Source organism: Phycodurus eques, chromosome 11 (genome assembly GCF_024500275.1).
Source record: "Phycodurus eques isolate BA_2022a chromosome 11, UOR_Pequ_1.1, whole genome shotgun sequence".
In the NCBI taxonomy this organism is placed as follows: domain Eukaryota; kingdom Metazoa; phylum Chordata; class Actinopteri; order Syngnathiformes; family Syngnathidae; genus Phycodurus; species Phycodurus eques.
The window spans coordinates 23,388,766-23,412,432 of NC_084535.1; the positions used below are offsets into that span (position 1 = coordinate 23,388,766).

The window sequence follows — 23,667 nt, forward strand, 5'->3', positions numbered from 1 at the left end:
TGCTAGCCAACCAAACATAATAATTCCATGGCCATTTAGTCTTTAGCAATAACCTTGAGCGAGGTCCCTTCTTCATGGAAGGTATTAATGACTGTCTTCTGAACAAAAGTCAAGTCACCAGCCTGCCCCAAGATGATGGACGCTATGGCAACGACTTTGAGACCACTTGAGGTTCAAGAAGCCTTTACATGTGTTTTAAATAAATTAGAGAGAGAGAGAAAGAGAGAGAGAGAGAGCACTTTATTGGAGTTAGATTTGCCAAAATCTGAGTTTGTGGTGTGGGGGTTGGGTAGGAGTAGTTTTCTGTCACTGTACTGGCTGACTGTAAGGTCACGTGACGCAGCGCCGGTCCTGATGCTGCTGTTACTGCACAGCTACTGTATACAGGCAGTGATTAATGGCACACACAGCAGCAGGCTGGATGATGGAGAGGAATCCCTTAACAGGAAACTGGATTACATATCGCATCTTCGTCTTGAAGGGGGGGGGGGGGGAAGACAAACAATAATAATCACGTTAAATACCGGTCAGGATTATTTAATCTTATAATAATAGAAACAAACATCTTGTCTACTGTATGTGTCAGTTTTTTTAAATATAGTTTAGTTTTTGCAGTTGTACCAAAATTGCTTTCTTCGTGTGTCGAATGTACTTTCTCTCTCTCTCTCTCTCTCTCTCACACACACACACACACACACACACACACACACACACACACACACACACACACACAATCCCCATCTGGAAGTACTAAAGTACTAAGTTATTTTATATGTATAATGCTATAGTAACTAGTCACACATCATAAAATATAAATTGATTTATTGTAGATCGTCGAGTCCTTTTCCTATTGGGCAATGAAGCGCAATAACCAACCCTCACATATCAACACGCATCCTCGTTGCTAGGCTTGAAATCTTCTTGTCCTTGGCATTTCTACGCTGGGGAGAATGCAAGGCAAGTCGGCGGCGCTCGGTAGCTGCAAACAAATGTTAGTTTGGCCCATTATAATATTAAAAATGTAATATTAGGAGAAGAGAACCCCCTGAGGGAGCGGGCGCCGCCGCGGCGTGATCTTAAATGGGCAATTTGTTGGGCAACTGGCGACTCAAGGAGCCGAGCACCGTGGAGGAATGCGACTCGACGTGGGGGTCGGACTCGGAGAGCGACCAGCCGGCGGGAGAAGAGGACAGCGGCATCTCCGACAGCGTGAGTCCGGTGCAGAACGAGTGGGCCGCCGGAAACAATGGAGACTCGCCCCCGAAGGTACGGCTGAGTTTAGCTAGGTGACGATAGCACACGGGAGAAAAGAGTCGGCAGACCAAGACGAACAATAACTGGGATATGATCTTTCAATGCAGTTCAATATTACGTCATATATATTTAAAACATAATAATAATTCAAACGTTTCTTTATTGACAGCAATACTCATGTTGTGAACTTCCTACATTACATATTCGCTTCACGTGAGAGGAAACATAACATAGTAGCACTTCCTTGTACTGAACACGAAACCGAACACGACAGGCACCCATTACAATATGAACCAAAAATCCCAAATTGTTCACATTACATTCCTCTCAAACAAATCATAACGGTCTCTTAAGGAATTTCTTCTTTGGGGTTGAAGACTGATTTTAACATAATGCTTGCACAAACTCTTGATCTCCTATATATGTGATGTTGCACCAAATATTCTTCCTTTGCAAATATAATAATGCTCAGTTTTGATTGACACTGAGAGCTATGCATTTAACAATATGCATTTTGTAATTTGCAGTGGTGTAGAACTGTACTGCATTATAATATACTGTAATTGTGTCTAATATTTTGAGTACCTCAAAGACATGAATTTGGAAAAGGTCTCTGGTATCATTATGATTTTTACAGTTTTACACCACCACAAACTACAAGCACAATATCTCTTTGACAGTCTTGAATTGAAAAAATTAGTGTTTATTACCTTATCAAAGGTGAAACTGTAGCTACAGCTCTTGTATTGTTATCGTTACACTATATAGTGTGGACGCTATAGTGTACACTATATAGTTTGGCTGGCAACCAAAATGTTGTGGCTGTTCGGTATAGAGGTACTGTACTCCATAATACAAGAGCTCAGGAAACATGATTTATAATGTTTGGCCTGCTTGTGTTTTTCTTACAACATTACATTTTATGTATTTGATTGCAGCTGGGCGGCACAGTGGACGACTGGTTAGAGCGTCTTTCCTCACAGTTCTGAGGACCGGTGTTCAATCCCCAACCCCGCCTGTGTGGAGTTTGCATGTTCTCCCCGTGCCTGCGTGGGTTTTCTCCGGGCACTCCGCTTTCCTCCCACATCCCAAAAACATGCATTAATTGGAGACTCTAATTTGCCCGTAGGTGTGACTGTGAGAGGGAATGGTTGTTTGTTTGTATGTGCCCTGCGATTGGCTGGCAACCAGTTTAGGGTGTACCCCGCCTCCTGCCCGATCATAGCTGGGATAGGCTCCAGCACGCCCGCGACCCTAGTGAGGAGAAGCGGCTCAGAAAATGGATGGATGGTATGTTAATTGACAACTCTAAAATTGCCCATAGGTGTGAATGTGAGTGTGGATGGTTATTTGTTTGTATGTGCCCTGCGATTGGCTGGCAACCAGTTCAGGGTGTACCCCGCCTCCTGACCGATGATAGCTGGGATAGGCTCCAGCACGCCCGCGACCCTAGTGAGGAGAAGCGGCTCAGAAAATGGATGGATGGATGATTGCAGCTGGTTGACATTTGAGTAGAAACTAGGGCTCAGTGAGTTGGCACAATAAAGAGATCACGATAGATTTTTTTTCACATTGTCCGATCTCAATTATATCACCCATCCATTTTCTGTACCACTTCTCCTCACTTGGGTCGCGGGCGTGCTGGAGCCTATGGAATAAGTAAATTGAAAAAGATGAACATAGAAAAATACAAAAAAAAAATTTAACCAACAGAAAAACAAATGTAGGCAAATATAAAATAATACAGCGAAGTAATTTACAATCATGACTGAGTGTTTTTGCAGGTATGCAAGACCCATAATAAACAATAAAGATGCTTTTAAGGAAGTATGGGGTCTTAATGGTCCATATTTCACTCACAAGTTGATTTTATGTATTTTTTGCTGAATAAAATGAAAATGGCAGTCTTTTCCAATAATACCAATCCATTTTGGAGCAGTTGCTAAATAACTAATTGCATTTGGAACACCCTCTTTTCATCGCCAAAATCGACGTGCCACCGTGTTGGTGTGATGTCAGAGGCAGAAGTGGAAACCAACTTCACTCCATAGCTGTTGTGGAAAAATTAATGTACAATACTATAAAGTGGTAGTAATCAGTCATATTTTATATATTGTCGTTGTCGGGAGGACTCCCCCCACCTCCAAAATGACAACCTTTGGGGGGGAAAAAAACAACTGGAGACACTGCATAGTCTGTGTGGACAAAGGAATTTACTAAAGTGACACTATGAACTCATATTTTATATATTGTAGCTGTTAGTAGTAGTAGTTTCCAAACACTGCTTTGTTCAAATTGGTATTTTAGTTTATATTGCTGTCATATATCATTGCACTATCATATGAACAACAGCTATCGCGTGTGAACAACAGCTAGCTGAAAAATGGCTAATTTATTATGGTGTCATTGATTAAAAATTATACAAACACACCAGGTGAGTGCCACATCTTTGCAAGCCTCATCCATGAACTCGCCAATGGCTATTTGAAACAGGATGTGGAAAAGCGAATACTGCCCACGTCAGCCATGCTGGTGATTCAAAATCACCCATGTCAAAAGCTGCCTGATAGAAGCTGAAGTGAGCACGCTCATTCTGGTGTGTGTGAGCGGTGTTCATGGTTTAGTTTTTTTCTCCCTCGCTTCGTGAAACATTTCGATCCAGCTGCTGCTGGCTAAGCAGACAGGCTAATGGGCTTTGCCAGCTGCGTGGTAGCAAAGCCGCTGCTTGAAGCATATCTCGATCTACATTTGAAATGGCGATGGTCAATGTGTCCTGCAATTGTCATTAATTCTCGCAGCCAGGTAGCCACCTTCTTCATCAATGCACGAGCCACGAATCACAATTCAATATTATAAAAAAGATGTTATTATTCATATGAATTCATCACATTTAGTGTTTGTTTATGTGTGCCCTGCGATTGGCTGGCACCCAGTTCAGGGTGTACACCGCCTCCTGCCCGATGATAGCTGGGATAGGCTCCGGCACGCCCGCGACCCTAGTGAGGAGAAGTGGCTCAGAAAATGGATGGATGGATTTAGTTCTGGCCTGCTGGAAAGAGTTGTTTATTGTCTGTAGTGGCTGTATCCAATGTTGTGTTGGTCATCGTACATAATGATTTATTTCTTGTATTTAGTGAATAATGCCAAATACAACAAACTTACCACCAAAAATCGCATGCTGAATTGCAATCACAGCAATTTTCATACCCCAGTGCCAACCCCGCTAGTCCCTTTTAAAATGTGAATATTATAAATGTCAAAATATCATACTTAATATGGTGTTAAAACATTTTCTACTTGCAAATTTGCATCATTTTGAATAACAATACCAATTACATAGTTTCAGAGTAAAATATAATACAATCCACAATACATTTAATGATCTAAAAATTAGCAGGACTGAATACTCAACTCAAAAGTCTTCTGCCCACAATACTCCTCATGGTCATATTTAAAACAATATGACAGATGACACGAATGATTGCTGTTTTGCTGAACAGCTAATGCTACCTAGCATTAGCACATATGTAACAGCACTTACGTGTGTTGACATAAATTAGTGAATGATTGTGATGACGCTTGTATTTTATGGTGGTACTTTTTGGAGAAACTCTGTTTTCAACGGACAGCCTGAAAGGGGAACTCGCCGTGGCGGAGTTGGGGCAAGGGGGGGCTGCGGGCTCCTCCGTGGGAGGAAGGCTCAGACGTCTCACTGTGGAGCGGGCAAGCCGAAGAGGCGCAGTTTGCAAACAGAAGTTAAGCAGGAAAATGTCGACTCTGACTGGCTCTTGTCACACACATTTCTGACATGTTTGACTGAGGAAATACAAACAGATCAGACCACTGTGATTGACGGGAAATTTATCCAGATTTGTGATCGCGATAAATGTCATTCATTTATTCGCCCAGAAACTGGATTATCTTCTTTTATACGATTCTATTGCATTTTTCTTTTTCTTCCTCCTGCAGCTGACTGACTCTCCAGAGTTTCTTCCAAAGATGAAGAGGAGTTTTTATGCTGCCAGAGACTTGTACAAATACCGCCACTGCTATCCGGTAAATGCAGACACAAACACAGCAATGAGAATATGTTGCTTTGTTTTTGGTTGTTTTAGAATGTAGATACGCAACACAACTACTGTATGTCGCACAATACACTGTAAGTGTACATACAGATGTGCAAAAGTCTGAACACAAGGAGGATATGGATGAACTGGACTGAATTGTTGCGCAGTGTGTGGGGTTCTGTGACTAGTTTTCATGAGTGGGTGACTGCTGGCCTCTAGTTTCACTGTGATTGGAACTTTGAATCGCAGGTGAACGGTGTCACAACGTCGCAGATGTAACAGCCAATCAAAAATGCCATGTCATAGCACATAATGTTTCACAAAAAAAGTACACGGTGTAACAATAATTCTTAACTATATTTAGAATTTCATATCTAACAAGCGAAGCGTGGAGAATCTGTGGACAAAATGCACGTGAGCTTCACAACAAAAATTACCTTGGGTATGACGCTACATCCAGCCACACAGTATGTGTGTGTGTGTGTGTGTGTGTGTGTCTCTCTCTCTCTCTCTCTCTCTCTCTCTCTCTCTCTCTCTCTCTCTCTCTCTCTCTCTCTCTCTCTCTCTCTCTCTTTATATATATATATATATATATATACACACACACACACACACACACACACGTGTGTATATATATATGAGAGGTGGGAAGGTAGAGGTAAACCATGGTATGGTCCGTACCTTGGTTTTTGGGTCACGGTTTGGTACATTTTCGGTATGTTTTTTGAGGAGAACTTTTATCTCTCTCAAAAGTACCCCTCTCAAATTTATTTCTTCACTTTTTGACTTTTTGTTGTTGTTGTGTGTGCAGAATTACAAAAAGTCCCGGCAACCCAGCGAGTACCGTAACCTGCGTTTCTACCTTAACAAGATCCCACTCGTACCCGATGGTGAGACAGACACACATATCCACATACACTATGTGCAGAAGACCTATTGACTGTATATAGAGGGGCGATGTTGGCTCAGGCATTATTGTGTTTTATTTGGCGAAAGGTTGTGTTTGCTTTGGAAAGACCGGCAGATTAGTGAAGTGATTCCACACATCCAGCTAAATGTCCATTTCTGATTATAATGTACACTGTCTTTTTAGGTATCTATATAGAAGAGATTTTGACAAGGTGGAAGGGTGACTATGACAAGCTGGAGCACAATCACACCTACATTCAGTGGTAAGACACACTTCATATTTTACAGTCAGTAATTTTCCATATGTGTGGCACCAATTGAAATTGTTAACTCCACAGAAAAGTTGGAATTAATGACAGTCATCCTGAGATTCTGTACTTTGTTTATGAACAAATGTTCTTTTTTTTTTTCTTTAATTGTTGGGTGGAAGGCTGTTCCCATTACGAGAACAAGGGCTAAACTTCTACGCACATGAATTGACTCAGGATGAGATTAAAGTAAGACACACACATGCACACACACAACACATTATGTATGAGCAGTATGTCTACGGTTTTGTATTGCTCAAGGAATTCATAAGAAACAAAAGTCTTCCAAAGTATCTCCCTGTGTGAGTGATATGATGACGATCATGAATATTAATATGGTTATATTGGTTGATATGTAGACAGAAATGTAAATTACCATTTTTAACTGTCATTATTCACTCCTCAGGAATTCCAAAGCACTCGAGAAGCCAAGCGGAGGTTCTTGGCAGCTTATTCCTTGATGTTGGACTTTTATGGCATCAAACTACTTGACAAGAGCGGAAATGTTGCTCGTTCTTCCAACTGGCAGGAGCGCTTCCATCACCTTAATGAGTAAGTGCACAAATGATTTCACATTATAACATAATCTACACGATGGATCTGACTGCACTTTCGGGACGTTTCTGTAATATGCAACTATACCTGGTGGAAACACTGTTGTGTAGATGAAGCAATTGTCTCTAATGCAGGACATGTTGCAAAGTCAATAGGATCTCTAAGTAAAGAGCATAAAATAGCCAGAAAAATTGAAAAAAAAAAAAAAATTATCAAAGTATTGTTTTGGTGTGCTGGCGGCTATTCCAGCTGACTTTGGGCAAGAGGTGGGTACAACCTGTACTGGTTGCCAGTCAATCGCAGGGCAAACAAACAACCATTCCCTCTCACATGAATACCTACGGACAATTTAGTCTTAATTACACTTATCATGGAATGTGGGAGGAAACCGGAGTACCCGGAGAAAACCCATGAAGCATGTTATTCCCAACACAGAATCGAACAAATGGTAATCAATTCCCCTCAGGAGACCAATGTAATCTAAACTGTACAATTTAGATTGCAATTCTACATTACGGACTATAAACCCTCACCACAGACCCGTGACAGCTCCACCTCCCTACTAAATGAGCTAGATGACTTATTTGCTCGCTTTGAGGCACACAACAGCACTCCTGCACACAAGACTCCACCCCCCCCGGTGACCAAGTGCTGACACTGACCCGGGACTGCGTGAAAAGATCTCTCGACAGGATCAACACACGAAAAGCCCCGGGCCCAGATAACATACCTGGTCGCGTTCTGAGGGACTGTGCAGCTGAACTCACAGATGTCTTCACGGACATCTTTAACACCTCCTTGAGTCAGGGTGCTGTCCACACGTGCTTCAAAGCCACCACCATCATCCCGGTACCGAAGAAGTCGTCTCCCTCCTGCCTCAATGACTACCGTCCGGTAGCACTCACTCCCATCCTGATAAAGTGCCTCGAGCGACTACTCATGCACAACATGAAGTCCTCCCAACCCCACTCCTTGGACCCCTTTCAGTTTGCATATCGGTCCAACTGGTCAACCGATGACGTCGTCTCCACCGCCCTCCACTCTGCCCTCAAACACCCGGACTCTAAGGACTCATATGTCACACTGCTGTTCATAGACCTTAGCGCAGCATTCAATAACAATAACATCATCCCTCAACAATTGATCTACAAATTGGACCAGCTGGGGCTCAACACTTTGATGTGCAACTGGCTGGTGCACTTTTTGACAGGGAGACCGCAGGCAGTACGGATCGGCAGCAACACATCTAGCACCATCACTCTGAACACGGGGGGCCCCTCAAGGTTGTGTGTCGAGTCCCCTTCTCTTCACCCTGCTGACCTATGACTGCACACTGACATACAGCTCCAACCTCTCTCCACTCTCCCTAAATGTGGAAAAACCCAAGGAGATTGTTGTGGACTTCAGGAGAGCGCACTCCCAGCATGCTCGCCTGAACGTCAATGGTGCTGCGGTGGAGAGAGTGGGCAGCATCAAGTTCCTGGGAGTGCACATAACTGTGGACCTCTCCTGGACCAGCAACACCTCATCACTGGCCAAGAAAGCTCACCAGCATCTCTACTTCCTGCGCAACCTGAACCTTGAACCTTAAAGGAGACATACCATATCAAGCATTTCCCCCCCACAATTTATCAAATCATATCAAACCTTACTTATAGTAGAAGTAGTACTTTTCATACAGTGATGTGCATCTCAAAGTGCTAGACAAAGTTAAATTCAATTCCACGTGCGCACGCACAAACACACTCTCACAGAGTTAAAAACTAAGAATATAATGCAATGACCTATGGCTCGGAACAGAGAAAGCAAGTGGGAAACGCATCTTAGGTAGGCGTCTGCACTAAGAGGAGACAGCAGACCGCGGCCACGGGACACCAGCATGGAGCCCCAGTGTAGTGGCGCAAGGGGAGCCACATATGGCGACTGAGGACCCCATGAGACAGGACCATGGCCACGGTCTTTTCTGGCTCCCAGTGCAGAGGGCTCCCTCTGAGGAAAGACTGAAAGATACTAAAATAATTATAAACATACATAAAAACACACACTACATAAAACCCAAACGTACAATGAAGACCTAAGACTGTAAAAAATACCATAGAAATAAAGATAAAATACGATAAATAATACTAAAACATTGAAAACAACAAAATAAAACAGTTCTAATGTACGTTAAAAGGTAAATTAAATATTAGTTAAAAGCTAAGTTAAAAAGGTGATTCTTGAGCCTCTTCTTGAAAACATGAACGTTCTCTGCGTACTGATGTGCTCCGGCAGGCTGTTCCACAGACGGGGGGCATAAAACTGGAAAAAAACATCATTCTTCTCGTTATGTCAGCTTTTATAACGCTTTTAATAACATGTCTGTGACATGCTTTCATCAAAATACCCCAAGAATAAAAAATGACATGCATATTTATGTACCATTTTTCTTTCTGTCTCAACATCTTTGAACTTTAGTGGCTGGCTGTCTCATGCAAGTCAGCTCCGCCCCTCATCCTACCTCATATTTTGCTGGTTAAGATTGGGCGATTAATTGAAATTTAATCCTGATTTTGATTTTGGCCACTCACGATCATAAAAACGCTAAAATCAAAGGAAAAAAAGCGGCGGAATTTTGGAGTAACACGCTACCGGCATCACTGGTCATAATGTACCTGTGGATGAACCAGATAAGCGCGCTGTGACATGAGCAATGTTCGCTCATGTCACAGCGCGCATTGAACCACGCTTCATTGAATGCGGGTGATCGAGGAAGCCCCTCAAAATGTCCACACTCTCTCCTTTGTAAAAAGCAAGCAGTACTAGTTCAGCTAGCTGACTGTGAAAGTGGCAAAGTACAGATCTAGACGCCGATATTTAGTTTTTCCGGGCTTTATATCTTGTTAAAGCTCTTCCTAGTGGGAAGGATTTAACCTGATGTGCAAAAAATGCACGCAATGTGATAAAATGGCTTGATCGATTTAAGTGGATAAAACTCAAAATATTAAATATTAAAGAACCAAAAATCTGTAAACTATGTGGTGGCCTGACATAAGGGGGGTTAACATGGAGCCGTCAATTCCGATTATATTTAGAAGCCCAATCTGAATGAAAATTTAAACAACTCAATCGCAATAAACAGGCCAAATCCGAATGGAATTTCATTAGGTTTCCCAGGGTCGAATTCTCCTTTTTGCCAAAGCGATCAGAACAACATTTTCGTCATTGTAAACTGTGAATCGGAATTGTGCCGGGATGCGCAGTCTGCGCATGCTCTGTCTTGACGTAAATGCGCAGTGACGTCATCGTTTACGCAGGTTAATATGGCGGCTTCCGACCAGAGCTCGTATGCCACGGAGATGTTGTTTTTAACTAGCGTAATTTCTCGTGTATAATGCGCACCCATGTATAATACGCACCCCCAAAGTTGACCTCAAAATTGTGGAAAACCCTTCTACCATTATATAATTCATTCTTACAATGCATGGTTTTGCTTCTACCCATATGATCAAAACATGAACTATCTGTATTTTGTTAGTTTTTTTTTTTTCAAATAATTATTCTGAAGTTTAGCACTTTATTTGAACACCTACTCCTGTTTTTATTCACTTGCTCTTATTTTGAAATTAACAGCCCTACCTTTTTGTAAATTAGAAAACACACAGTTGTGCTGATATGTTTGATTACCCAAGCATTTCAGAAAAGCATTATCATTAAACAAAACATAACCATAAAGAAATGAATGATGATTGTTGTTCAGTCAGTCATATTTAAAAAAAACAATATTTCACAAATTCTGCCATTGTATGTAAATTTATGAGCACAACTGTACATATATGCAGTCATACGTACCCCTGTCATGTGGGAATGAAAGTGTACAGCTTTTTCATAACCACTAGATGGCGGCATACATTTATAAAATGTGAAAGTTCCCCCCCCCCCCATTCGCCCCTATACCTATGTATAATGCGCACTATTGACTTTTGACAATTTTTTGGGGGATAAAATGCGCATTATACACGAGAAAGGATGGTATTTGTAACTTGTTTTTATCAAGCCAACCAATCCCAACTACTGTGCAAAATAGATGACGCACCTCCATCTTGATAAATGCCGTGACATCTACGTCGATCTGCGCACGTCACACAGCTGTTCTGATTAAATGGAGCACACGATTGGAAAAGATCACGCCATATGTAAACAGTTGACCAGAGGTCTTCATTCGGATTGATTTCAATCTGAATGAAAAAAAAGTCTCCATGTAAACTATAGTCCCATAGTGGCCCCAGGTAATTGTTCATGTTGGACCATGTCACTGGTCTAATACCTTTGGAAGTACAGTACAGTATTCAGAATTTCATTTTTTTATTTATTTTTATTTATTTTTTCAATTATGGCTGCCCCTACTTTTATTACTGCTGCTACTTCTACAATATTTCTGTCCCTCTTTTGAAAATTTTACCAACCAAAAATAGTCTCCCCCACCCCGGACCAGTTTTGTGGTCCCCCCTGCTCCAAATCCAGAATTGCCCCTGTTATTCATGTAATGCAAGAACGAAAAACATGGACTCATGCAATAGTCTTTGTGTCGCTCTTTTGTGAAGGTCACAGCACAACTACCTGCGCATTACCCGCATTCTGAAGTCGCTGGGCGAGCTCGGCTACGAGGCCTTCAAAGCTCCATTGGTCCGCCTGTTCTTGGAGGAGTCGCTACACCACAACACACTTCCCAACATGCAACACAGCATCCTGGAATACTTTGTATACACCATCCGTCGGCCAGCCGCCCGCAGACGGCTGCTGCGCTACGCCCGCCAACATTACAGGCCTGCTCACGCCTTCCTCTGGGGTCCGCCACCTAAGAGATTCAAACCTAGAAGCGGAGATGTTGGTGCTAGTGTGGGGGCTGGCAGCAGCGGGATCCGAGCACCTGCTCCCACACCGGAACCACAGAGGAGGGAGGAGATGAACTTCATCCCTTCCTCTGCATGTAGCGGGACCCTTGTGTCTTTTCACGATGCTGCGGTATGCCGCGACGTGGCTGGAGAGAGCCCGAATGGATACACACCACTGGGCTCCAACATGGATGGACTGGAGGGAGCACTTATTATGATGCTAGGGAGGAATGATTACAGCGAGGTTGTTCCTTTGTAAGGTAAAGTAGACATACAGGCATTAACGTGAAGAAAAAGCTGCTTGTTCTGTAGCTTTTTAGGACCCCATATTATTAAAGATAAAACTAAGACATACTGTAGATTATTGTATTTATCATTATTAGTTATAGTAGAATATCCTAAGGGCTTATGATAAAGACATAAAGTATTTGCTGTTGATTAATTTAAGCTGTACTCAAGAATGTTAGCGAGGACAGGACAAGAAAAACTAAATGTTATGGACTGAATACCCCAACCATGTGAACCTGTTCAGGCCGAAATCAGGGACATTTGAACACAAGACTGAAGATGCCCTTATATCTTTTGGTGATTTGGAGCTTTAGCCGACTTGATTTCTGATGTTTTGGAGCACTCCTGAAGCAGGTGCTTGCCATCGATACAGTTAATCAAATCCTGAACGTGGAGCCACGGTAGGGACCAGAATGAACCTGGACAAAGCCTACTTTGTATAACAACGTGTGAAGCGGGATTTCAGGGAGAACCTTTCTATTCTTACTTTTAAAACTCAGTAAAACAACAAACCTGAGTAGGCTAAGAACATATAGCAATACTTTATCCATTCTGTATATTTTAGAGTACCGGTAATGTGAAACTCAGGTTTTGTCCCTGAGACCTGTTAAAATAGTAGGTGCAAGTTGAAACTTATATTTTTTCTTACTTGTAAAGACATTGCACACCTACTAGTAAAGACAGATTAATGTGGCTCACTGGTATTTATATAGCCTTTTAAGATCGGCCATGCATTTTTAGCGAGTTAGCTACTTTCATTCTAAACAGATTAATGCAATAAATAACTGCAGGTCAATGACACAAAAATGGCCAAATGTATTTTTGCGGCTCATGAAACTTTCCACGTTCCGGTCTTGATTAATCTAAAACTTAATATCTCCGCAAGATCAAAATTTGAGTACATGGCTTACAGGATCTACTATTGTTTTTATGATTGAAAATAGTTGGTAGGTAAATTTGTTACGAATTACAATTATACATTACATAATTATCTATTCATTAAATAACCAACTAATAAACAAGGGTTAACCACCAAATTTGTAACCATAAACTATTTACAGATCCTTAATAATGACACTCATATGTCAAGTATGCTGTACAGTACCTCTAAATATTAATTACAAACACATTATCAATAGTGTTTCTCTGTTTTGTCAAAGACTATAGACAGTATCTTTTTTTTTTTTGCCTGAATAGAAAAGTCAAGTCTGCTACTGGAGGAGTTTCAATTGTACTTTTAAAATCTACAGTCTGTCATGTGTTGTGGCTAATATGGCGTGTGAGGGCTGCATTGAAAATAAAATAGATTATGCAAATAAAGTCGTACAATTCTGTATCCAAACAATATCAATAAGTTCAGATTTACAATAAGAAAGTATTACTACAAGAGAATAGTTGGAATGTTATGAGAATAAAGTTGTAGAATGAGCGTAAACAATCAGAACTGCTGCGAGCACAGATTCCAACCATCCTTACATTGTTGTTTTACATCGTACATTTTACCCTCGTAACAGAACTTTTTCCCATTTGATACTCCAGTTTTTTTTTTTTTCTGTAATTCTACATTTATTTTATTTCCAGTGTGGCCCTTTGTAAAGTAGCAAAGAGGAGAACATGTGACATTCAGATCTGTTGAGGCAAACGGTGCACTTGGACTCCCCAACTGGCTAAAAAATAACAGTTGAATAATATGTGTGCTGAACTTTTTTTTTTGTTTTTTTTTTTGGACAATCTGTGTCTTCCCGTTAAAAGCGCTGTAAGATTACTTCAAAATGCCGATATACTTTCAAGACAGCTGTATATACAAGTGCAAGCTATACTTTGCAGGATTCACATATTTATAGTTAATATATGTCCATTTCAAGAGTGAATATACACATAGGTAGTTTTCAGCAAGGCTAAATGACAAACTGACTGTGATAGTGAATTGTATGTAAACTATGAGCCCATAAATGTGAGTCTTCCATACTCTATTATGAACATGCACTAAAAACTTAACAGACTTAATTCTTATTTTATTTGTTTTACGTGAGCAACGCCTTATACCAGAGTGAAAATAGTAGTCTTATATCCTAGGCTCTGTTGAGTGTCTAAATGTACTGTATATTCTGCATAAGGTTGGCAAGATCACTGTTTTTTGGGTTTTACTACAAATAAGACAGAGCACCGCAGGAAGAGTGTCTTTTGCTCAGCCAGACAGGCCTTAGCAAATTCATTTTTAAATATAATTTGGCAGATGCTAGTGTTTGTAAAGATGACGCCTTTATTGACTTCCCGTAGTGTTCTTCCTGCTGGCTGGCGGACCACAGCCATGCATTTGATAAAATTGTAAAAAAAAAAAAAAAAAAAAAACGTTTCAGGTGAAATGTGTTCACATGGGCTAAACTGGTTCACTTTTTTGCATACTGTATGTATTATCTATACTGTTTATGTGGATATGACCCTAGTTAGGATAAGCGGTAAAGAAAATGGATGGATGGATGCATTACCTATGCTGTATATGTGGATGTGAGAGTTTGTGTAATACTATTAAGTGCCTCTTTTGTAGTTTATTGGTGTCTGAAAGGATAGAACTTCCCAATCACTTCTTGTAAACTGTTTTTGTATAGAATTTTAATGATCTATTTCAATATAGTCCTCTTCAGTATGAGTCATTATCTTGCTAAAGTAAAGGAATATATCTCATAAACATTGTATTGGGCTCATTTAATCAATACTATTGTTCCGTGGTTCACTATTATTATATTCGTACTTACTTCCTGGACTTTACAGTATTAGTAAGCTTATACAATAATGTAAAATGAATGCACATAATATGAAATAAAAATTGGGCTTGTGGTTGAAAAGTTAGCTTGTGTTTATTTCAGAAATGTAGCCTTTGGATTTTAAGAGGTTACACAAAAATATATTTAGAACTTACAAGAGCTTAAGACAAAGTGAGTATAATTGTAAGATTGACTATATTTTGCACAACCTGGATGAAAATCAAGTTGAACAAGTGAAGAGCTCATTTCCAAAATGATAAAAATGATTTTTTATTCTAAGAAAAAATACTTTTATCCAGACCTGCCAAACTTACAAACATTAATTGTATCTTCCTAAAACAATTAATTGGCAATTGTCTGAACACGTTCAACAGTTGTTAACAGAGTTTTTGGCACGATCAATCATTTATAAATTTGGCTTTTTTCTCATTATGGAATGATACAGGACTTAATCCATTCCAAGATCATAAATTCCATATTTTTGTCAAACTTCCAAGAATAAAGATCAAAATCTATTCTTCAATCACATTTGTATTGTTTCATTTCAAATCAATTGGAGTAATTTATCAAGATAAAGGCATGAATAGTCTGAAATTGTCCAAATATTTATCTAACTCCAATTATACCAGTGCATTAGAATTATTTTCTCACTTTTTTAATCCGTACATTGAATATACACTTGGTTTCTGCATGCTAGCTCCTTTATATCATTTGTGTGTGTCTGTGTGAAATTGACACTTTCCTCTGAATTCTTGCCGGACAACAGATGGCATCTCAATGTGCTTCCTGTCTTCTTGTCCTTCATATCCTGCCAGCACAGTGTGCTCCATCCACACTGCTGCGCCTGAAACAGTTGTTTTACAATATTCGTTTTATTCTCTCAATCCTTTATGGCAGATCAGGAGTAATTACGTTGTACAAAAACTGAAGTAAATGGTGATTTCTTCACAGTCTTCACATTTTTGGAATTCCTGATTTTCGGGGTTTTATGAGCTGCAAGCCCAAATTATGTAAAAATAAACAAATACTATTTAAATTGTGGGCCCTGAATCTATAATCTATGAAAGTTTCACTTTTTGAATGGAATTATGGAAATAAATAAACCTTTTCATGGGAAAAAAACCTCCACTGTGCTGACCAGAAACACATCCCGTTAAGGCAGGGGTGTCCAAACCACGACTATTTGTGGTCGTCTTCCATTTTTCTGTGGCCCGCAGCATATTGTAAAAATATTTAACATGGCCCACACGGCTATTAAAAAAAAAACAAAAAGTGAAAAGTGTGGGTGTTAAAAGTGGACGGGTTGTGACACCCACATCCTACTACTACGGCTGCTACTATTAATAATCGTAAATTGGCCTTATATAGAGCTTTTCTAACTTGCCAAAATGGAAAGAAACTATACAATGAAAATCGTAACTAAATTTCTCTTCATAATCATAATCAAGATGATTCAGTTTTGAAGGCGAAAATGGTTAACTCCAAATTCTGTTCTGTGCCAAGCTCCAATTAGTGAACATATCACATTAATGATCCTCATGTAAACCGCTTTAAATATGTTTTTACTACAAGATGTGCTTATTACAGGTTGCTCTTGTTTTGGTTCTGAATGTGGACGTGTTTCGGCTGCAGAGCCAAAAAATGCAAAATCCTGAAATATTCGAAACTATTTGTCTTCTCACCTGATGTCGCAGTTTTTTCAAGATAACTCATATACAGTACACTATATAAAATAATTTAGAAGTACTTGATGAATTGGTTTGAGCATGTTTAATTAGTGAATTAAAGTTGAAGAATGTCAAACTGGCACTTGCATCCTTCTATTATTCTCAAAGGAAGATGAGGGCTCTAAAAATCACATTTTCCATTAAATGCTGGTATGATGTGTTTGAGACACAAACATCCTCTGTACAGTATTTATTTGACATTACATTTTTACAAAGACACCGCTGAGCCCTCTTACTCCTTTGTGTCGTGTCCCACTGTTTCACATAACAAAGAAGGTTCACGCATTGCACATTTGATTGGTGTCAGGTTAAAGGGGGTGTCAAACTCATTTTTGTCACGGGCCACACTGTTACGGAGCCCCAGACGTGACATGTAAAAAAAAAAAAAAAAAAAAAACGACTACTAATTTATGCGCACGAGCTACTAATTTGTGCGCACAAAATAGTTACAGCGTGCGCACGAAGTAATTGTTCGTGCGCGTGACGTAGTTACTGCGTGCGCACGAAGAAGCCGTGGCTCCGTACTGGAGGGTAACCAAATCGAGCGCACTCTTACGGACAAACGACACAGCCGAAACTGCAAGACACATAAAATGGCTTCAGGGTAAGATTATTTTCTTATCATGTTCTAGTCAATATCTTATTATTCTATATTTAGGCAGTTATTTGATTGGGTTTATGTTTGCTACTTTGTTACAGCGAGCAGTAGACTACTATTTGTGTGTTTGTCGGAACTGCAACTCAACCTCGACTTTCAACTTCGAAAGAGGGTGTGCTCGATTTACCCTCCTGTCCAGTATGGACTTCGTGCACACCCTGTAACTATTTCGTGAGCATAAACAACTACTTCGTATGTAGAGAATAACTATTTCGTGATGTAGTACTTCGTGCGCACGAAATTGTTTATTATAGTAGTTCGTGCACACAAAATAGTTGTTTTCACCCTCTGGGGCTCCGTACACTGCAGTTATGGTTTCCGCCTGAGGGCTGTTACGACTGTGGAGCCATCTACTGTAAATGTGTAATCGCCTCATCATATTTCATATACAGTGGAACCTCGTTTTTTTTGTATGCCCTGTTCTTGTATGATGTTATTTGACTTTGTTTGTTTTTGCTAAAATGTCCCAATTTTTATTACATCCGTTTGGTTTTCATTCAGTTGAAAATCGTTAAAACACTAAAGACGTCTACCTATCTCCTAATTTTCTTATTTTAAAATGTTTGCAATTCCTTAATGTTATTAAAAGTGAAGACAACTTTAAATTTTGGTCCCGAATAACATGAAAGTTTGTTTACGTTGGGCCACATGAAATAATATGGTGGGCCATATCTGGCCCCCGGGCCTTGAGTTTGACATCTTGTGTTAAAACATACCCTAAATGGATACAACCGTATTGCCTTTCATTTTTACTTTAAGCAATATGTGTGTACATAATGTACATTTCCATATTTGACAGGAACTTACAAATAATTTGTCCATTTGTGCAAATATTCTCTCTCTCTCTCTCTCTCTCTCTCTCTACCTTCTGGGTTATGTCATAGAAGTCCCAAGTGTGTGAATGTGTGTCAGTTCCTGCTCGGAGAGAAAGTCATGACCCAGGTTTGGTCGGTCAGGGAAAAGCAGCCAATCAGAGACGAACCGCTCCCCGTTTCCTGTGCTGTATGGGAAGCATTCCGCAGCACTTGCAAGGATGTCACAGGAGTTTCGCAAAGCTGATAAAGGACTGAAACAGCTCTTTGTCTAAGCTTGTTCTAAAATGTTGTTGGTTTGGGCACGTAAGACGAAAAGACGCACTAAAAACGACCATCTTGAGCTCAGAAACAGTGGCTGTAAATCCTGAAGCAGGACCACTAGAGGGCCCCCAAGAGGAATTCACGTCAATGGAGCGTATAGTCCTTTTATTTTTATTTATTTATTTTTTTAAATAAGCATTGAGGAAGAACAGAGTAACATAAAATGTTGAACGTTTAAGTAGTTTATTTAAAAAATAATAATAATTAAAAAGCCAATTAATGTTACAGTGTTAAGGTCTAATTATTCAACTTCATTATTTTGTTGTTCATTAACAATTAAGGATGAAAATAATTCAACTTCACATTTCTTTGTTCATTAAGGATGAAAATAAAAATCTTAAAATTTAGCACAATTTTTACAGTTTTAAGACAAAACTATTCAACTTTATATTTCAACCATTTTTGTCACTGTGTTTCAGTTACCTCTGTTGAGTTACATCATTATTTGCTAGGCATTTTTATTTTTGTACATTTTAAATGAGTTTTAGATATACTACCAGTCAAAAGTTCACACATGTTTTCCATGCTGTCGAATGAGAAACCTTGTCTAAACTGGTAATGTACAGCTGTGATTTTATTTGCTTTTGCACTTTACTCATGTTCTTGCGATGCTATTGCAGTGTTTTGGGGCCGAGATGATATTGAGTACCCCGCACGCTTTATCCCTTGGAATGTTGTGTCAATCAACTGCAGTCGGCGTTTGTATTTATTTTATTTTATTTTTTTACTCGTTAAAATCACTTAGGGTAGTGATTCTCAAAATCCACGCAAGTACGGAGAGAACATGCAAAAACCACACAGGAAGGCCAGACCTAAAACTGGAACCCAGAAACTCTTGACTGCAGACGTGCTAACATCATGAAATGTATTTACTGAAAATTCAATTACCATGTCAACATTCTCAAGACCATTACAGTATACTACAGTATGTAACGAGATGAAACAGTCGAGAGGAAAATTATGACGATTACCACAATACCAAATTGTCAAATGGAAGGAAAAAAAAAATGGATACATGCTCCAAAAATATTGCAAACCATTTTATTTTGAATACAAAACTCAACAAATAATATAAACAACTGTTTGTACTTTTTCCCACATTAGAAGTGATAAAAAGCAACAACTAAAGTGAATTTTCATGCATGTAAAACCCCACAAAAGACAACTGTGATATATTTAATAGTGGGGGGAACTAATAAACAAATTGAGTCTGATATTAATCTCAGAAATGTTTTAATCAATACTCAATTTATGTAAAACAAAGCACAATTTGTCAACCTAGCCTTAAAATTATATTCACTGAATGAACTAAGTATGAAGTTACATGTAACATACAGCATGTGTTTAATATGTGACCGGTCACCGTACCAACATTTAGCTGAATTATTGAGGCAGATAGTGCAAACAGGCCCACTCCCGGCCACCGAGGGGTGGACGCCGAGAGTGTAGGATGTTTACACTTTCTGCAACTCAGAGGTCATTGCTTTTAAGTAAGAAGTCAACTTGTAATATGCATCAACAAATGTGGGAACAAACATCCAGGAAGTTCGACCTGATTTACTCCCTTCTTTCTGCAATACGTAAATAACGAGGTTTTAGCTGATGGTGCGCAGTAGTCTGAACAAGCTGTTTCCTTGGTTCTATGACCACTGAAGAAAGATGAGAACTGTTTCAACAAATCCTGCAAGAAGCACAGCACGGTATGATGGACGTGGAGGTAAGGTTGTTTGTAATAATGGCACGCCTACTTCCTTCCATGTCTGTTGTCCTGTGCTGTGTTACGAATGGGTGCAGAAATCAATAAATATCCCAAACTTCAATCGCTGTTTTTCTTTCAGCTGGGTTCTTGTATCCCACTGGGAACAGACAATTGTCACGGCATGCAATCACTCTGCGCACCAGTTTGTCTGCGATTTTAGGTTCGATATCACTTTTGCTTGCTTTGACGGTTCGAAAATAAAGCAGCAGTGCCATACGGGATCCACCAGATGGTCTCACAATGAAAAAAACTGAACTGGTTATGCATTAAAGTGAATCCCTACATATTATTTGGGAGGAACGTAATCTTCTTTAGTGGAGTGGTATTGACTTAAAAACTCAGGTCAAAGCAATAACAGTATTGCTTTGCTGCCATCTTGCAGCTTCTTGATGCCAAGGAACTATGTTGAAGTGAGTTGAGGGGCTTCATTTAGACAAAAGTCTGTCCTTTCTCTGCCATGTTGGGCAATATTCCTGTCCCCCAAGGGAAGAAGGAAAAGAAAGAATAAATAAATGATTTTATCCCCCCCCCCCATAAAGTTATGCGTAGCAACAAGTGAAACTTCTGACATGACAAGCAAAATGAATCTGAGCCAATCTCTGACATGCTAAAATTCATTTGCAGTTGGAAGAGAAATTAGAAGTACAGTGGAACCTCGATAGAACGGTCTAATAGGGGCTGGGTGTCAATTGTCCGTTACATTGAAGCACTTTTTTTTTTAACGCAGGAAGGGGAGGCATGTCTTTTGGAATGGGATCTAGTAATACTGTATATCTGTGACCCGGAAATACGTCAGTCCCATTCTCTGCCTGCACTGCGCCACAGCATCAGTAAACAACAGCGGCCAATTCTGGAACGAACAGACTTTGTCAACGGCATTTTTAATGACAAATAGAAACTGTTTTTGGGCACATTGTTCAGTCCCGACAGTCAGTTTCATTCAATATCAGTTCAATCACATGTTCATGTTTGGTCACATGAAGGCCAACAGCAGTAGGTGTGCATTTCACATGCCCAGTTATCCCCAGAATCAAGTGTGGTACGGAAGTGTCCAGTGTCTACAGATGGTACTAGCAGGTGGCTGCTGCAAACATCCGACTGAAAGCCCCAAGACCCAACACCAGCTTCCAGTCAAGGATGTTTACAGTAGCCCTGACTGCCAAACAGCCTGGTGAAGTTTGGATGAGCATCTTTAGACAACAAGTTTAGCAACATTAAAACAATAATTGAGACCAAAACTAATGTGCGGACCAGGTATTCCATGATTCCACTGGCCTGGGCAGCTGCTCCGTAGTCTCACGCAGTAGATAGAGGCCTGAAAGAAACAAGAGTTCCTGGTTGATTTTCTTGATGAGCAGAGAACAAAGAACTTAAACCACTGCATTACATCAAATTGTATATCAGCTACGGATTAACACCTTGCACATACACTCGATGGACAACAATAATGGGATTCCGAGCAATGACACATACATGATGTGAAAATGGAAAATATATAGTATAATTGACAAACTCTTACTACGCATTAAAGAGAGCATTAAAACAGTTTCCAGGTGTCTTAATAGCAAGTCTGTGACATGCTTTTGTCAAAATACCCCAAGGACCAAGAATGATAGTACCCTTTCCACACCCCATGTCTTGTCTTTGTAGTGACTATGGCCCGGTTGGCACTGCAAACCCCCCCCCAACAACTTGATAAACTGCATTCTCCCAAGCCGCCCCGCTGTGCCTGGGGGATGCACGGCGGATGTCAGCTGGAACTTAAACTAATTAACAGTCCCCCTCGAAATCTGGATTCCAGACATCAAAGATGCCTTTCCTTCTTTTGAAGTGACAGATCGCCCAAAAGGTTGGACTCTCTCTCTCAACCACTGGGAACATTGATGGAGCGCGGACGACACCTGCTGGCGTTTGAGAGTTACTGCAATGTGTGGACTCTCATTCGGGGTTTCTATAACTGAAGATATTTTACAAACTCTGCAGAAATATTCCAAATGTATGCTTTGATGCCTATGTCATTGGGCCAGCTTTACAGGTCCAGCTGCAAGGCTCTGAGAGCTGTTCGTCTTGATTTGAAGCCAAACAGTACAAATGTTGGAGTGAACAATAAGCAGTTGATCTGCTAAGAAAAAAGTTTAAACAACCATTCTATGTGCTTGATCGAGGAGTAAGAGTACACAGTTGGGAGCATTTTCTATGATTTTTACACCATTTTTATGGCTAAATTGGAGACTAAAATTCAAGTCGATAGGCGTGGTCTTCTCCAGTTTCTCTGTCCCTTAGACAAGCCCCTGAGGTATTTAACCTTTGACTCCCGCCTACTCTTGGCTTTTTGGTTCTTCTCACTCTTGGTTCCTCATGGTGAGGGCTACCTAGACACACCTCACCCGTGCTGCCACCCCTTCCCCCTCCCCTTTTCTTTTTCAAACACGCAGCTCAGCCAATGCGAAGCCCGCGATGAAGACTCTGCTTCCCAGCCTCAACTTGTTCACCGCCAGGCGATCAGAGTAGTTGCTGATAAAAGTGCTTCCAGCCAAGCGTGAGGTCTCTGATGTACCAGCGGGTCAACAAAAATGTCAGGAAGAGAGACAGTCACATTTCCCAACCAAAGCGTGAAGAAGAACTTCTTTTCCTTTTTCTGGCTGTTTTTTTTTTTGTGTGCATCTTCTTCTTCAACCAAACCTGCTTCATTTTCCGTCTGAGATGCGAGGAGAAAGGCCATCCCCAAAGACCCATGGATCTACGGTCATGAGTAGGACACAACAATCATTGCCAGCATATACCAAATTGTAGCCTAATAATTTGGGGGAAAATACTACCTTCACATAAAAATCCCAACTTTGCTCTCTCTCGCTCTGACTCAACACATTAAAACACTCACATTTTCAACTTGAGCCCAGCAACAAACAATGTCCTAGTTCCCTTTTCGTATGCTTATTTTTCTTTCACCATTATTCGTTTACCATTAGTATTATTTTCTTTTTGTACAACCCCAATTCCAATGAAGTTGGGACTTTGTGTTAAACATAAATAAAAATAGAATACAATGATTTGCAAATCATGTTCAACCTATATTTAATTGAATACACTACAAAGAAAACATATTTAATGTTCAAACTGATAAACTTGATTGTTTTTAGCAAACAATCATTAATTTATGGCTGCAACACGTTCCAAAAAAGCTGGGACAAGTGGCAAAAAAGACTGAGAAAGTTGAGGAATGCTCATCAAACACCTGTTTGAAACATCCCACAGGTGAACAGGCTAATTGGAAACAGGAGGGTGCCATGATTGGGTATAAAAGGAGCTCATTCGACTTGCTCATTCACAAGCAAAGATGGGTGCGAGGTTCACCTCTTTGTGAACA

At 40.2% G+C, this 23,667-nt stretch overlaps 1 protein-coding gene across 1 annotated transcript; it reads left to right on the plus strand.

Moving 5' to 3' along the window:
• Nucleotides 1-633: 633 nt before the first annotated feature.
• Nucleotides 634-15,087, plus strand: LOC133410033 (opioid growth factor receptor-like protein 1). Its single transcript, XM_061690756.1, has 7 exons — nucleotides 634-1,266; nucleotides 5,224-5,310; nucleotides 6,133-6,211; nucleotides 6,415-6,493; nucleotides 6,661-6,727; nucleotides 6,945-7,090; nucleotides 11,677-15,087. The coding sequence occupies exons 1-7, from the start codon at nucleotides 1,081-1,083 to the stop codon at nucleotides 12,224-12,226; spliced, it is 1,194 nt and encodes a 397-aa protein (XP_061546740.1). The 5' UTR covers nucleotides 634-1,080; the 3' UTR covers nucleotides 12,227-15,087.
• The last annotated feature ends 8,580 nt before the right edge of the window (nucleotides 15,088-23,667 follow it).